Here is an 18,048-nt window from a genome sequence, read left to right as displayed (position 1 = left end):
CACCAAACAGAGACCTACCATAGTTGAACAGTGGCAGCCACCCAAAGAAAGAGAAAAAGATGAATGTATGGAAATAAAACAATCACAAAACCCAACCTTTGCTCATTCTATCCAACAATTCTGGTTGTCCTCTTTGGAACCACTCGTTTATAATGTTTCTTTTAATGTTATGGTTGAAACTGTCACAAACACCTTATCCAATTATTGTCAGTGTTCAAACCCAGATACTTTTTATATGCAGAGTGAAGCACTGAATACGACTACATGTCTAAACAGAATCATTCTGCCTTTTATTTTCATTATTATTTGCAACATCACTCCTATTAATTCCACCGCAAATAATGTTCAAATCGTGTTATTTTTACATTTAGTTGTCACTTATCTTTGGAGTGTTGTGCAAGAAATATTTTTAAGAAAGTTGAATTACAGATATCACGTTGTAGTATTAGGTATGGGTGTTCATTTCCATGTTTGGAATAATTCAGGAAGATAGCATCTTTAGAGTAAAAAGTTTGTTTAGTATTATCAAAACGGAGCACAGGTTTAATTAAATCTAATTTATTATGGATTGATCATCTCAGTAAAAATAAATAAATTTGACTCGACTTACCTGTACGTCGATAGGTTAAATAGATTAGTTAAATAAGTTCTTTAATGATAAGTTTTTTTTTTCCAATTCAAAAAAAAAATAACAATTTTTTATAATTTAAATTCAAATAAATTTCAATCTAAAATAATATTAAATTTTAAAAAGACAATTATATATATATATATATATATATAATCTAAATATATTTCAAAATCATGTTAAACTTCAAATATAATAAAAAAACAAACACAAAAAACAAAATTACATGAATTGACGAGACAATCCGACTCATCACAGATTCAACTTGGATGAGTCGAATTCTTAGTGAGTCAAGCTTAAAATTAGTTTGTATCAAAATTTCAATTTTTTTTCAAACCTAACTCGACATGAATCCGTGATAAGCCAAATTATTCACAGATTCCAATCCATCTTGATATTACTAAGTTTGTGTGTGCTTTATTGAATTGTGTACTATATTATGATTTTCTTTTAAAAAACACTTTATAAATTGCCTAAGATTTATCTGAGGCAGCCAAGATGATGTTGGAATGTAAATGTTATAATATTTGTTATAAGTAGTAAGTTATCTCATATTGTGATTCACATTTTTGTCTCAATCATGTTTCATTACTTTTTTAAAAGCATGATTTTTTATTCTTGGTAAGAATGACACTTTGCAAACAACAAAAGGTGAAAAACGAAGAAAATTGTTAATTTACACTATTTTTAAGTTTAATTATAATATGAAGAGATTGCTAAATTGTTTTAAGAGCTGGGAAATAAATTGTAAGTCTAAATTTCACTTGGAATAAAAAATGAACAAGTTTGGAATAAAAGAAATAAAAGTTTAGCATAAAAAAAATTATAAATTCATTTTCTTTGTCTTAAAAATTTTGGGTTGAAAAAATGTAAATATTTTAAATTGACTTATATTTGATTATCTACAGAGCAAGTTAAAAAATTGTTTTTTATATTGTATATAATGTCTTGGAAAATTCTAAAATTTATATATTATTTGTTTTGGAGTTAACTCCATACTATTTGTGACTATAGTAATGTTTGAAAGAATTTCTTTATAATAAATACGTTAACTTGGATATATGTAGTCAGGCTATTTTGATAGGAATTTATATTAGTTGGAAATATTACGTCATTAATTTTCAAACAAGATTGAAATACATACATTATTTAATATCACATGTTCAACTAATAAATTCATATCAAAATGGTTTTTGATTGCATTTATGTTCAAAAAGTTAACATATTTATAAAAGCAAATAATATATAATAAATTTAGAATTTTCTAAGACTTTATTAAAATATCACTTATTTTCTAAATTTTCTATCACTCTATGATACAGAAAACAACATTTTAACTGGTTTTCTAGAGTCAAAAGTTGAATAAATTAAAATTAATTACATATATTAATTAATATTCTTTCAATATATTGAAATATACCAATTAACTAATATCCCAATAGTAAAATATGAACAAAATTAGATTTTTATTGTATTTTTATAAAATATTTGTCAGCATAAAAACATAGGTTGGATTTGGTGAAGCTTAATCTAATGGAAGTATTATGCTGAAGTGAAGTGAAAAAATAGAATAACAAATCATACATCTTTATGCAATTATTATTATTATTATTATTTTAGTTTCTTGTATGAATATTAGTAGGAAAAATCATCTCCTCAATATATTTCATATTATTGTTTGACACTAATATTTTTTTGTTAATTGGTTAAACCAGATCACATATATATTAAAAATTCTTTAGAATGTATTACACTTCTGTATCGTAAACTTAATCTTCTTTGTTTCATATAAATAAATCTTATTATATACTGAATAATTCCACATTTAATCAATACTTTTTTACCTTTTTAGAAAATTTAAAACTACTAATTATTTCTATCATATTTTTTTTCACTGTGTTATCTAAACATGATCTTCATTAGTTATATTATTTTGTATTAAATTACTTACCTTAAAGGTGAGGTATTTGTGATTTAATTATTTTTTATTTTGTTTTCTTAGACTGTGTTTCACTACTGTGGAATGAGAAAAGAGAGCGATGATTTGTGCGGCAGAAGGTGTAAGGTGTTCGTTTGCATGGATTTGCGAGCGACGAAATGCAGTGATTTGCGAGATTGAGTTCTTTTTTCATCTCATTGAAACGAGGAGATTTGCGTTGATTTCTTCGTAAATTACATGTGTGCCCTCGTGATTTTGTTAAATATCACGTGTACTGTGCATTGAACGAGAAAGAAAAGTTACTGTCGTCGGTTGGATGTGGTTGAGAAGACGAAGAATAGGATTGATTGCAGCTTGGTGTTGAGGACAACTTGATGGATGAAGATGAAGTTTACTGAAGCAGCTGCGCTTGAAGAAGAGGTGGTTCATGCGCGTGTATTCGGTTCCACAAATCTGGTAACCGATTCCAGTGGTGAGAGAAAAATGAAGATGGAGTTGTATTCGGTTACATCACGCGTATCCGGTTCCACTCCTTCAAGAAATTGTACAGAAGGCGTATTTGGTTCCACGTGTTCTTATATTCGGTTCCAGTTGGGATTTGAAGAATGCTATTGATGCTTTCGTGCATGGCTGATGCGTGTTGCAGGTTGTTGGCGTCGCTGTGCAGGATGTCATCACCATCCAATTCCCAAACCTTCCCAGATGAATCACTGGAAGAAATTGCCATATAAGGAGACTCCACATCCTTCTTCAACCTCTTGCTCCCAAAACCACACTTTCTCCTCTTCTGCCCCAAATCCATCTCCTCCACTTCACTCTCCTCATTAGAAGCAACTTCGTTCTCCAGCACGACACAACGCTCACTACTTGTCCTCATTAAAATCGTTCGGCAGCGACCACCGTGCCGGAGGAAGCCTTGCGCGAGGTCGGCGTCGAAGGCAAGGTCGGTGGTGCATCCTTCTTCTTCTCCTCCTCCTCGTCCCTCCTCCGAAGTGAATCCAGCATCTGCTCCAGCGAGCTTCTCGCCAAGGAACATGGCGAAGCCGACAACACCATAGTTTCCCTACCCCACCAACAAAACCACTGAAATTTATCAACTTTCAACCCAAATTTGGAACCCAATAGAAATTTCACCACCCCCACTTCGACTTTCGCCGCTGCATTGTCGAAAGTCGCGAAATTAAAGATAGAATTTTCATATTCAAATCCCTGTTGGCTAGTGCAACAAGAGTCCCTGGGGAATGAAAATTTTCAATTGCATAGAGGGAGATGTGAGTTGCTATTTGTAGCTCTTCCCTCGTCAACACATGGACCTCGTTTTTTATTACGTTGACAGTAAATTACTATTACATTGCTTTACTGTGAATAGAACAGTAATATTATTACATTATTAATATTTTAATTATTATAAGAATTAAAATATGATATAAAAAAATATAAGAATTAAAATTTTACTTTAATATGTTGTCTTATAAAAATAATTATTTTAATTTCTTTTACAATTCCTCTTATGATTAAAAATAATTATTTTAATTTATTAAATTATAATTTTTTTACATTTTAAAAATTAATTTTAATAATTAATTTTAATAATTATTTTTAATTTTTTAATCTTTATAAATATTTTTACAATTAAATATAACATTAGCAATTATCATTTTATATTATTTTAATAACTAGAAGTATTTTGATAATCTTTAATTTCTATCAATTAAACAAATTTTTAAAATTTATCATATGAATCAAATTCTACACTAATTCTTACAAACTTTACTTTTAAATACATTCTCAATTACTTCGAAATCTACTCAAATAAAAAAAAATTACTCAAATTTCTATAAATCTACTCAATCAATCTTTCCAATCACCTCCAAGAAAACGCACCTTATAGATGAATGGAAAAGTACAAGCTGTGAGTGTGAAAAGAGATAAAGATGGATGTTGGAAAAGGTTTGTCTGGTGAAATAAATGTTGGAAAAGGAGAAAAAGAATAAATATTAGTAATTATTATGTAGGTCATGATCAGGGTAAACTTAGGACATCATAGGATCCTTTTCCCTTTTCCCATTTTGAATGACTTCCAAATTCATTGACTACAGTACTCCTCCAACTACAAGAAAAAGTAACAAAAATAAGAATTTTCAGTTCTTTCATATATTATTTCAGTTATATATATATCTTGTAATAAAAGCAGTAAAAGATGAATAGATAGATGTAACAGAAAGTGAAAGAGAGATATTTTGTTACATTAGACGTGGATGGTTGATGATAATTGTGATGATGAAGAGAGAAAAGTAACGTGGGGTTGTAGGTGTCATTATTGTTGTAGTACTCGAGAAATGGAAAACCTTAGGAGATATTTGATGTTGATTTTCTGAAATTAGTAATACTAATAGGAAGAGGACAAGAAAAGGTTGGTCCCGTCTGTGTTTCAGACAGAACACAATGATAGAGGGTGTTCTGTTCTGATTGATTCTCTGCTGCGTTTGTACAATGAAACAGAGATAACACATGAACAGTAATTGGAATGCATAGCAGCTGATGATGCCTCTCTTCTGCTCTGCTCTGCTCTGATGCCTTTCATCTACTTTTGTAGCTCTCATTACCGGAATGAATAATGTTGCATTGCTCTGTCACCCATATTATTAAATACTACACTCCTTCTAATGTGTAATCACTTGTGTCACCCACTGCTCCTTCTCAATCAACATCGCCAATCCTCGTTCCTTTAAAATTGCAGGTTGACTCATTATATCCCACTTTTCAATCTTTTTTTCTCTCTGTAAAACCAAATTTTTTTTTTCTGTTTCAAACTCTCAAACATGTATCTTTTTATTTAAGTATTCATGCTCATAATTATTGTAAGAACGCTTATTTTAATGATGAAAATCACAAGCACTGGTTAAATTAGTTGTGCAAAAATATTTAGTTACAATTCAGTTATTGCTGTAGATATATCCTGTGAAAGTGAGTTTAAGACAGCTTACTTCATTTAAAATATTTTAAAATAATGTTTTTGTATTAAACTATAGAAGAAAAATTAAATTGCTTACTATTAGAATAAAATTAGACGAACGGAGCTAAAAGAATTGGAAAATATTATATTAAAAATTCTACATATTATGAATTCTTTTCCAAAACGTTCTATAACTTGTATAGTTTCACTAAATATATCATGTAATATTGTAAAAACAGCCACTCTTACAAAGATAACTTACTATGGTTTTTTTCTTCAAAAGGTATTTACTAAGCACACCTCTTATCTCACGTTAACATTTAGTACATAATAGTAGGAACCAATAAATGACCAAAACTAAATTGATATCCAAAAAAATTATACAAGGTATTGGAAATTAAGTTATATAATGACTAGGTATTTAATTTAGTAATTTTTAAATTATCATTTATCTTTTTTGGTAATAAACATTTTTAAGAAAGTTATCAATTACCCAAATAATGACAAATTAACGTTTTTTTTCTAAAAATCCTTATTAAATGAATGAGTATATAAATGTCGTTGGTGAATCAATACTTAATGTTTATGATTGGAAAAATAATAATTAATATTTTAGTAATGTTATAATTAAGAAATATTTTAAATTAAGTTAAAACACTATAAAAGGTGAATTTGGCGGGTAGAAAGAAATAAAGGAGATTTCTTAGAAATATATTATTATCCATATTTTTGTCATAAGCAAAAAGAATGCACCCAATCATAAACCATCGAAAATGAGAAAGGTTTTAACTCCCAAAGAAGAGATGCAAGAGCGCTGGGTAGTCAAATAAAGTTGTGAAATGTGCAATGAAAAATACAACACAGATTGGTTTCCTCCCAAAGCCAGGGTTGCACACAAAGAGCCCACACTCACAAAATTGGCGGGCGAATACACTAGTTTTGATAGCCTCTTACTAGTTTTGAAGATAAGAGGATTCTAGTATTGAATTGGTGCTCTCGAAAATCGTTATTTTCTTTTCTTCATACACGATTGGGCATAATGGTTCTTAACCAAGAGGAGCAATCAGTATCTAAGTATTCATCAAGCAGTAACAGAATTATACAACGAGTTATAAGCGCAAAGGTCTGTTGCAATTTACCATTTTTACTTGCATTACTAGATAGGATGGGATGGTGCCTGAGTGGACTTGACCTCGTAATAGAATTGCGGTGTATTGCTACCTGGTGCACTGGCTGAAGTGAAACAGAGGTTCTGCGGAATTGAGTTCACTGATTTTGTTGGAAAGATGGCATTCGGTGGAAAGGTAGCTGAAATTGAGAATCCTGATGATGCTGCAGAAGAGAACGGTGGTACTGGGTTGGCAGTAACCTGGCCATGTGTTTGCCACGCCCAGTTGGGGACTCCTTTTGAAGGATCTATGCCGATTCTCTCTGCTCTTTCCTGTAAAATATTTCAACAATCTTTCAAACATACGCATATAGTTATCTTCCTGTGCCACAAACCACACAGTAATGCTGGTATCAAGTCGTATTAATGCATGGAGTATCTCCTCCATGTAGGATACAAATTTGAAAAGGAACGCCGAAAGGAATGTCGACGGAAATATTATTCCCATGCCGAGATGGTTTGTCATTAAATTTTTAGCCGTTTCCAAATACAGCTCATTACAAAAATATATTTATGAATTACAATAACCAATTTATGGACTCACCACTTTAAGTACAGTTTTTCAACGTATTTGGGAACAACTCTTCTTGTCAAAAAGGAATAAGTGACAGCTATTTATCAAATAGAGACAAATTCCTTGAAAAGTTAGATTGCACCAAAAGTTGATAAAGATCGTATGTAAACGGTAAGGAGGATTCAACGGACATAAAACTCAACTTCGAATGTTATGTCAAAATGAAAAGTTAAACGTTTCTGTTTGACCTAAGGTAGACAGACACTATCGTAAATGTTTATATGGAAGCATTTAACAATGAAACAAGCAATCGGTTGCACAGGCAATTGAACTCACCAGATTGGGAAAGAAAGTGTAATGTGCGGCGTTCCATACAGAAGGACGCTCTTCAGTTACAACATGCCTTTTCAAAGAAGGATCACCAATAACTGAACTAAAATTAGTCTCCATCTGTAAATAAAGAGAATCACCCTATCATGACCATTAATTAATTACTAACATATAAATGTGAAGCAATTACCAAACAATACCGGAAACCATGTTTCCCACCATTCATGACCTATGAAGAGTGCTACGGAGCTAGCTAAAGCAAATAAAGGTTATAATGTGATATAGACATTTGCCCCCGAGCTTAAAGTAAATAAAGACGAAAAGTTCAATTATACCCTTGAAATTCTTCCGGGTTGCGTGCTGCATGGGACATGCTGGAACTGAAGATGACCTATGTTTTCTTTGGGACCATGTCCTGGAGTTGCTATGCCCAGATTGAGATCAAGATCGTGATTGCCACCTGTGTTGAATTTTAACATTTACCATCTAATTTTAACTCTGACAATCAATTGGAAATAAATATAACAGAAGAGTATCTTGCTATGAAATACTACCTTCATTGATAGCTTCAGGTTTCATTTCGCTGTCATATGTACTTGGCTCAAAGTTAGTCACTGCCTCTCTTCCATTGCACTTGATTGCTGCCTTGTCATAAGCCCTGCTTTCCAGAAAATCAAAAGGGAGACATGTTGGTTCGAACCGTAATTAGCTTTGAAAATTCAGGGAAAGGGTTCAGTGCAGGAAAAATGTAATTCATGTATCATTAGGACCTTGCAGCTTCTACTTCGCTGTCGAAAAGCCCAAGATATATATACCTGCACGAAAGCATTGCAATCTCTAAAACAACAAAAACACCTCTGCCAATCGTTTCTGTGAAACAGCCATCCTAGAGAAGTTTCTCCAAACATGGAAAAAAGCCTATAGAGTAAAGACCGATTGACTACCAAGCTGGAAACAATTCCCTTCGAATTCGTACTTCAGTTATACCAACAGGTACAGCTGATTGCAATAGGAACTTAAAATCGTACTAATAGCTTTTAATCGTACTAATAGCTTTTGCTCGTACAACGTATAAATTCCATAAACGTAGGCATACTGCTACATCAGTACAAAAAAAAAAATAGATACTCACTTTTTTCGAAGGAATTGTCCCATTCGAGCTTCCCACCGGCCACATTTGTGAAGTGTCACTCCCCGGTATTTTGAACTCCCCCTTGAGAAACCGGTACTGTGACGGCGGAGTATGTGCACGAACTCCTCCTTGGAAAGATTTTTCATCTGTTCATCATTAATAACTAGTGAAAAACCAATCGCAAGCTCCACTTAGATTCAAATTCACAGAAAGCTTATGCGTTTTCCAACCTGTTTTAAATCCTCCTCATAATCAACAAGATTAAAATTGATATCCGCATCAAGTCCCCTGAACTTAATTGCAGCTCGATCATAGGCCCTAAATTTGAAAATTCCGAGTCAATTAAGGAAGACACCAATCAAACGAAGGACAGATTTCATTAATAAACAAAACTACGACAAAGGATATTAAAATATGGGCAAAAAGTTTACCTGGCTGCGGCATGAGCGGTGTCAAATCCGCCTACAATGAATAACAATCTAATCACAAGACGCTAAAAATAGCAAGGAAGCATCGAATAACAAACTCAAATATATATCTATACGTATATTAATCAAAAATAATATATGTAAATGGAAAAAACTCAATTATATAAATATATAAATGGAAAATACAATTAATCAAAAATACAAATCCATACCCAAATAGACTTGTTTCCCGCAATCCCTACATCAAACAAGAAACTAATTTAGGTCAATTCTGTTGTACTTTCAAATTCCACCATGATTAACCACATTAAAATTTCAAAGCAAATAATCAGAGTTACTTCAACTCAAACCCTAATAAAAAGGGAATATAATATATAATAATCAATAATCAAGAGATGCTAAAATGAACAATGAGAACTGCACGAACCAGATATGCGATTCCCATCTTCCGGTCCTTCTGTAGAAGGTGACTCCTCTGTACTGAGAGCTCCGAGACCGTGGACCTCTCCTACACTTCTTCACCTGAGGTTGTTGCTGAACCTGAACCACCTTCACCTCGCCGTTTTGGCGATCCAGCGAGAGATCCACCAAACTCTTCCTAGCCTGAAACGACGACGTCGAACTCTGTCCTTGCCAATTCTCCGCGCTCGCCGGAAACAGCTCCTTCGTCGCTGAGACGACGACGTCGTCGGCACCTTCGACCTTAAGGATTCCGAAATTGAAGGTGAACACTTCACCGGCGCGTGTCGAACACGAGTCCTCGTTACTCGACCCTTCCGCATTCACCACGGAGGAATTCGAAGTTCCCGAAGAAGCTTCGGGAAACTTGTCCAACAGCATCACCGAGTCTTGGCTCTGAGTCGAGTCGGCATTCAGATTAAGATCCAACATGGCGCTAAATCTTCTTCTACTAAGTATTTTTCAACTCTGATTTTCTTTCTATTTTATTATTTGTATCACTTACGCGCTTTATTATTATTATTAATTCGAACTACAACATAGCAAACAAATATTTCTTCAGCGTCAGCGGAGAATCTCTTTTTCTCTTCAACCGATGGTTACAAGAAGGAAAATCGATCCAATAAAAGGAAACAACCAATTATTACACGTAAAATGTAACCAAACGGTTGAAGACGCGATATCTGAGGTTATATTTTGGTGTATAAAGAGCTTCTTCGACGAACAAGGAATCTGCAGTGGAACAGAAGCAAAGAGAGGGAAAAGAGAATTAGTAGGATATCCGGCCACTGTGAGTTCGACGGAGAAATTATCCGGCGACCGGAAGAGCGAAGGAGGAGGAAGAGAGAAAAACTCACAGAAGGCGTAAGAAGGAAGCACTGCGAGGATTGGTAGTTGCATTTATAGTTCCCTTGCGATGATTTGAGAACCGGAGAGAATAAAACTTTGGGGGCTACGGGATTCCATGGCACCGGAGAGAGAGTGAGAGAGGTAACAGGATCCGGGACACTTAATATAAAAGCTCTGACCCATTTTATGAGATGATGGAATATATAAACATTTTCTCTCTCATGGTTCCAACTTCGAACCGGTTGGTACGGTCACCGGTCAAGCGAAGGAGATTTTTTATTTTTTATTTTTTATTTTTCATTACTCTGTGACACAGTCCAGTTGTGGTCTCATCGACGGAAACAGCCATCCACCACTAACGGCTGGGTTTCTTGTTATACGTATCAGAAAGAGGTAATAAGGGCGTTTTTGGTACAAAGTATCACATGCCCAAATTTTTACCCTACAACAAATTTTTCTCATCTCTCTCACGCACTAATAACTAAATACTATTGTAAACAAATTCACTTCATAACAGTATTAATTCCAGATTGCCATAAAATAAATTAAACTTTCACTACATCTTACTTATTCTGAATTATGCAATAGTATTGTATGTTATTGTGTAAGGTAGTAATGATTTATATATATATATATATATATATATATATATATATATATATATATATATATATATATATATATATATATATATATATATAAAGGTTCTGTTTTATCTTGCTTTTTTTAAGTGTGTGATATAATCTTTTTAACAAATGTAGTATATGTAAGAAAATAATTTATGTTCGACCATATAACATTTTTATATTTTTATTTAATTCTAAATTAATATGCATGCTAAATTTATTAATTTAGTAATAATCTCAATACATTATTTGTTAATAGTATAGAAGTATATATACTTAAAAGGCATACAGATTAAAGAATGTGCAATTATTTTCTTGTAAAAATATACTAAAGAATGAACGACGTTACAGTATTTTTCTTTCTTATATTAACTATATAGAGATTAATTAAAATGGCATATCTTCGACTCCTTTTGCGGTATTTGTAATTTTCAAATCTTGCAAATTAGAGAAAAAGAAAATCCTCTTGGAAAGCTAATCCTTCCATGTTGGATGAATAAAATAATATCACCTGATACACATGCATACAAAATATTACGATAATAAATCCTTGAAGAAGTACAAGAAAAACATATGATAGAAAAGTCAAATTGGATGTGTATACTAAATAAAAGTAAACGTTTACATATGAATATTGAAAAAATACTAATAAATGACTTTAATTTATAGTTGTAAAAATATAGAAATATTTTAATAATAGAATTTAATTGAATAGAAAAATAAAGCCTACAAATAAAATTTAGATTTTTTATTATTATTTTAAAAAAATTAGGTTTTAAAAACTTTCTTTCACGTAATTTTCTCGGTAACAAAATGTGTTTTTAATTCTAGATTTTTTTTTAATTTGAAATTCTAAAAGAGAGATGATTTTACATTGTTGTGGTCAAGATTTAAATAAATATGATCATCCTTTTCAATTATGAATGTTTAAGTGAAGATGGACTCAGGAGTTATCTTTTAAAAGTTTATATAAACTATTTGGAGTGTGAAAAAGATTAGAAATAAATTGCCGTTTAAAAAACATTTCAATATCTATCAATGGAATTAATATTACATCTTTATAATGTAATTATTTTGTATGCTTAAACTGTATTGAAAAGAAAAAACGAGTAAAAGTTACATAATTTTATATTTGACATCATGGTTATGTAAAATTTGAGTTCATTATATATGAAGTTAGTGTTTATATTCATTGGTGTGATAGAGTTATCATTATTGTTACAGTAACTTTATAAATTTTTTAAAATTTTTATAGGGTTAGAGAAATCAAGTTATTAATAATATTCTTCTTAAAATGAAAAAAAAAAGTTCGTAAATGGGTTTGGAAGAATTTTGTAGAGGTTTGTTGAATAATTGAACTACACTTCCTTAACATAACATAGTAGAAGCTTTGGAACTCTTAATCTGTTTTATGAATTTCAAGCCGCTATGTTGCACTTTCTCGTCTTGTTTCTACGACAGAAATTCTAACCCTAAAAAAATCTTCGTTTTGCGAGTAAGTGCAAGTTGACCCTCATCTAAACCATAATATATATGAAAAAGTCATATCAAATCAATCTTTTCTATTAAAATAAGTTTAATAATGAAATAGATATTTTGCTTTTTATTTCTCCTTTCATTTCTGTTGTTTTTTTCTTTAACTTAAACAATTTTTTTCAATTATTTTATTTATTTATTTCACTTTTTATACATAATATTAATTATCATATTTGATCTTGTTACCAAAAATTACACTTTCATACACTATTACACTCATTTGATGTATTATTTTTCATTTTTTTCATTATAAAATTTATGTCAAATAAATATAGATATATCATTCTACCATTACTCATATTATTAAATTACCCATTTTCAACAAATTCGTGTAATTTTTCGTGTATTTTGTGTCTAACTGGTTGGGGGAGCAAAATATAAGTCAAGCCACTTAAAAAAAAATTAATCCAATTTTCAAATTACTTTTAAAAAAATGGTTAGACACCGAATAAAGAATTTAAAAACAATACAAAAATAGTACAAACACACATTTATTTGTTTTTCATTAAAATAAATTATTTATTTTATTCTTTGGCGCTTGTTCAAACCCTTGCTTATCTCTGTTTATCACTCTGCTAGTTGGTGAGTAAAGAAGAAAAAATGTAATATGAAATACCATGATCGATTTTAGAGCACCATAATCTATTATGAATTTTTTTATTATAGTATTGATGACTAATATAAATTTATATTAATGAAATAAAACAATCTCACTCATTCACTTTTATCAATTTATATTGAGAACTTAATTTTATGTTTTTTTTTTTCAATCTCCCATTTTCCTTTTCCATGATCGAAAATAAGAAATAACATCATGGATTGGATTTACGTGATTGTCGTCCAAAATTTAATGGCCAACAGCTTGTCACTTCATTTCTTGTCATTGAAGGCATTTGCTACTAAAAAAATAGCAACTTTAAAACTTACAAAAGAGACTTGACAAAGAAGCTGATGAAAAATTGTACCCACTTTTAGAGGGATGTAAACTGTATATGTTTCTCATAAATATATTCAAATAATATTAAAAATTACCATAGATTAAAAAAATATTCATATTAAACTTGTACTTTTGAAATGAGATTTGTTCTACCTTTCTCTCAAATAAATATAATTATATTGACGTATTTGAATCTCCAAAGTGGTATTCTTTTTCAAGAGGCAAGGATACAATACCATATAATTAGTAAAGTATTTTTAAAGTAGAAGTAATTTTAACACGATGAATTATGAATATTTTATTAGTTCAATTAAATTATTTATGAATATAATAATTTAATTATTCTATTTTTACTTTCTTTTTTTTAAATAAAGCCATTTCTTTATAACTTACTTTTTTTTTTATTTTTTTCAAAAATGGTGATTTACTTGTTCATCGTTTCCAAAATCAAACTCATCGTAATAAAGTTATCATATATTAAACAATTTAGTCAAAATTTTGTTTAGAATAAGTTTGTCTGTATTTTGTATTATTTTTTTCTTGGATTGTTTGTATGAGGTTGATTTGTATAATTATGAAGATGTGTTGTGCGTAGGGTTTAATTGACAATGATTAATCCATATTAATTTAAGATCATATTGATATATTTGATTTGATGATTACGGTTTTGTGTGGACAAGTTTTAGCTTCCTCAATGAAACAAAATGTGTTCGAGAATAGTAAGAACATTTTGATGTTAAGGGAAGTAAGTAATATTTTTTATACAACCCTAATGTATATTCTAATATAAATTACAATAATAATAATAATAATAATAATTTTATAATAAAATTTAAAAAGGAATACAAATAAAATAAAATAATATATATATATATATATATATATATATATATATATATATATATATATATATATATTAACCATGACAAGTAAATGTATCACCGATTCATTAACATTCTTGTCTATAGTAAACTAAGCTGTTACATTGCTTTCTCCATTTTTTTGATGTCTTTAAAATTATTTTGTAGGAATACAAAAATATAATATTTTTTCATTTTAATAAGATTGTTTCGATAACAAATACTTATTATAAGATCAAGGATATAATAAAAAATACAATAAAATATAAGTTTAGTTAATATTTTGGTTTTATACTTAAACTAATAATGATTTACTTTTGTTTGTGTATATATATATTTTTTTACTTTATAGAGTTATTTGTTAAATAAGATTAATTTTATATTTCTAATTAATTTGATATTAACACCGTTTAAAAGTGATACGTATCAAAATTTAATTCATTTTTATCTTGGATTACCTTCTTGTTGTGTTGAACTCTCATGAGAATTTTATTTTTGAAATTATATAAATAGGATTACTATTTTAATAAAATGGGGTTTTATTATTTGAAAATGATGTAGAATGAATACTCGATAAGAGACAGAGGAAGGTGGAACAGGAAAGTGTAAAAAGGTGAAAGAAGTTATGAGAGATGAAGGAACATGAAGAGAGAAAAAAACAAAGAAATTTCATATTTTGACATTTAATATTTCTAAACTATGTTAACTCCAATTAACATTAAAAATAAATTAATTCTATTTAACAAGATTTAATTTCACTAAAGAAATATAAGGATGAAAATAAAGTATAGACCTAGGTATAAGAATCAAATTTATAATTAAACTTAAAATATATTAATGAAATTAAAAATAAAGTTTTATTGAGAATTTAAACAAATAAAAAAATTAAGAAATTACACATTAATTTATATTAAAGAAACCATAAAGAAGGATTCTTCTTCAAATATGGAAGGAAAGTTGTGATATATTGTAAGATGGAATTATAACTTTAAAGATCACACATTCAAATCTAATCGGTAGCTTTTCAAAATAAAAAATGACAACAATATGTTATGCATCATGTGACAAACTTGTAATATATTATTAATTTTTTTAATATATATTATTTTGATAGTTATATAACTGTAGTTGACTATGAGAAACTAAAGTGATGTTAAATTGACAAATCAACTTTTAAAAATGTCATTAAAGTATAAAAACACTAAATTGATTAGCTAAAACATCAACTTTCAATCTATATCAGCACAATATTAAAAATTCCATCGAATCCATATTAACTTGTTTTTGCTTTTACAACTACATTCCTAGGTTAAGTATCTAAATCACAACCTCTATAACAATGTTATGTATTATTTATTTACTGTTCTGTCCATCATTTCCTAATTAAAATATTAATTATAAAGTTTGGTTTTTAATTATATTTTTCTCATCCAAAAGGTTTACATTTAAATTTATATAAAAATAATAATGTCTAATTTTTTCTTGAACCAGTACAATATTAATTTATTAAGTAAAAAATATAAAGCATTTGTACAGCCAATAAGGTGATGCTAAAATATTAAAATTCACTTATTGGTAAAAGATACAGAGTTGTATTACTTATCTTAGACTATTTTTAATTATATTAAATTAATCAATATTAAGTTTATATTTTAACATATATAAAATTATCATAATTTTGAAATTAAACAATAAAGTTTTAATGTCTCAGAAAAATATAATAATATATTTGTTGATGCATGTATAGTCCCTAGTTAAGCTCTATCAACATTGACTTATATCAAGGGTTATTATGAAGAAAGCACCACTGTATTAATATTAAAGTAATTGTTATTTTTTACCACTCAACCTAATTATTTATAATATAAAAATAACTTTATTACACTTTTACAGCAAAAGGTGGAAGAAACAAATTCTGAAACAAAAATAAACAATTCTTTTATACATTTATATAAATATGTAGTAAAAATTGATGAGAGATGTCTGTTTTTTAAATGTGTTTTAGTAATTTCAGACATTATAAACTAAAAAGTTATCAATTCTTTAAAAATTATGGAATAAAATTTATTTATTTATTTGATTAACTCTCATCTAGTAATCTATTACAGATGTTTATTAATGAAATAACTAATATATTATATAAAAAGATATGTTAATTGTTTTAAATTTAAAATGTAAAATAACATGTTAGAGATACCATAATGTACACTGGATATAATTATTCACAAATACGTTTAATAAAAAGGTAAAAAAACAACCACTATTGTTATAATTAATAAAATAAAAAATATTTAGAAACTTATTCTCATTTAAACCTTTTTTTAGTGTTTGTGTACCCACTTGAACATGAAAAGATTGGACATCTAAATAAAATTGGTATATATATATATATATATATATATTTATTTAAAAGATAAGGTTTATCTGTCATAGGAAACATCAAAAAGTAGAAAACTGCAAGATTTTTGTTCAGAAGGGTAGCTTTCTATTGTGTTATCCAATTAGTTGACCCATATTTCAATAAATTAATTTTCAGTTTTTCATTACAGTTCCTCTGATCCAAGCAACAGATATTAGTAATCTACTGTCACGAGTCACATTTATAAATAATATATAAATAAATATAAATTAAAAATCAGGGGTGAATAACTGAATTCATACTTTAAAAATTAATATATTAAAATTACAGATAACAATAGATTTTAAAGAACTATAAAACAGAATTCATATGTAGATTAGAAATAGTATCGTAATTAAAAGTTATTAATTAAGTATTTATTAAAGTTGAATAGAAAAAATAAGCATGTTTGACAAATAGTAGATCCATTAAATAATAGTAATGAGATTTTTTAAATTGTTGGGTAAGAGGAAGGGTGAAGTATCTAACTATGTATGACTTACCAATATTTGTTGATATGATAGAATAAAGTACTGTAAGGTGTCTTGTCTAATCGTGGAAGAAAATAATGGTTGAAAGGTGCGTTTGGCCCCACTCTTATTTCATGAACTTTCCATGGGACTCAGACGTAATATGGCCAAACAACACCTATTTGGCAATTACCCTTTGGCAGAGACAATCAATAAAAGAGTAAGACAAGCTCACATAAAAAAGAGAATAATATAAATGAACCACATAAATAACTATCTTTTGTTAGTCACACAATTAGTACTTCTTCTTAGGGTAATCCTCCAACCTTAGAATAACCTTTTCCAAAACAATGTTTTCCAATTTCGGTAACTTTACTATTATAGTATTATCACACAACCCCACCAATCTCATCTCACGTTACATATTACCGGTTATCTCCGGTTTTGGGAAACCAAAAGAAAAGCTACTTTTTAGTTTGTCTCTAACTAATTATCAGACAACACGTGTCCTTCTTTCATACACACGTTCCTCATCACTGATGGCACCTATCCTTCATTGGTATTCACATATGCCTAAATTGTGTTCTTCCACGCAGTTCAGTTATTAAGACGTGAAAATGTTGATTTTTTCTATATACGAATGAGAAAAAAAAGTACAGAGTTGAATTGGAACGTGAATCGTCAAGTGCAGAAGGTCAGAACCTAATTAAATACAGCAGCTTTTTTAAAATTAGTTTAATGTATTTTAAGATCCGGTTAGATTGTAACCATTTAATGTAATATTTTTTATTTAATGACAGATATTTTTGTTTGTATAT

The 18,048-nt window shown here is 29.2% G+C and overlaps 1 protein-coding gene across 2 annotated transcripts; it reads right to left on the bottom strand.

The window, feature by feature from the left end:
• Positions 1-6,328: 6,328 nt before the first annotated feature.
• Positions 6,329-10,586, bottom strand: LOC108334437 (ethylene-responsive transcription factor RAP2-7). Of its 2 annotated transcripts, XM_017570279.2 has the most exons (11): positions 10,412-10,586; positions 9,523-10,286; positions 9,308-9,333; positions 9,099-9,129; positions 8,898-8,985; positions 8,668-8,813; positions 8,306-8,350; positions 8,090-8,193; positions 7,871-7,995; positions 7,542-7,655; positions 6,329-6,964 (listed from the first exon to the last, which is right to left on the bottom strand). In XM_017570279.2, exons 2-11 carry the CDS (start codon positions 9,984-9,986, stop codon positions 6,680-6,682), a joined length of 1,428 nt encoding a protein of 475 aa, XP_017425768.1. In that variant the 5' UTR covers positions 9,987-10,286; positions 10,412-10,586; the 3' UTR covers positions 6,329-6,679. The 2 variants fall into 2 exon arrangements, with proteins under 2 accessions (XP_017425768.1, XP_017425769.1); XM_017570280.2 differs by lacking the exon at positions 8,306-8,350 and having other exon boundaries at positions 10,412-10,569.
• Positions 10,587-18,048: the final 7,462 nt, after the last annotated feature.

The sequence above is a fragment of the Vigna angularis genome, chromosome 11 (assembly GCF_016808095.1).
Source record: "Vigna angularis cultivar LongXiaoDou No.4 chromosome 11, ASM1680809v1, whole genome shotgun sequence".
Taxonomy (NCBI): domain Eukaryota; kingdom Viridiplantae; phylum Streptophyta; class Magnoliopsida; order Fabales; family Fabaceae; genus Vigna; species Vigna angularis.
This window is presented reverse-complemented; position numbering and strand designations above follow the sequence as displayed.

Excerpts from the sequence above, each read along its gene's own strand:
- LOC108334437 (XM_017570279.2), bottom strand. The coding sequence starts at position 9,986 with ATGTTGGATCTTAATCTGAATGCCGACTCGACTCAGAGCCAAGACTCG. Across the intron at positions 8,814-8,897 it reads ATGAGGAGGATTTAAAACAG|ATGAAAAATCTTTCCAAGGA; the intron begins GTTGGAAAACGC and ends AATGATGAACAG. Across the intron at positions 8,351-8,667 it reads GGACAATTCCTTCGAAAAAA|GTATATATATCTTGGGCTTT; the intron begins GTGAGTATCTAT and ends GCTTTCGTGCAG.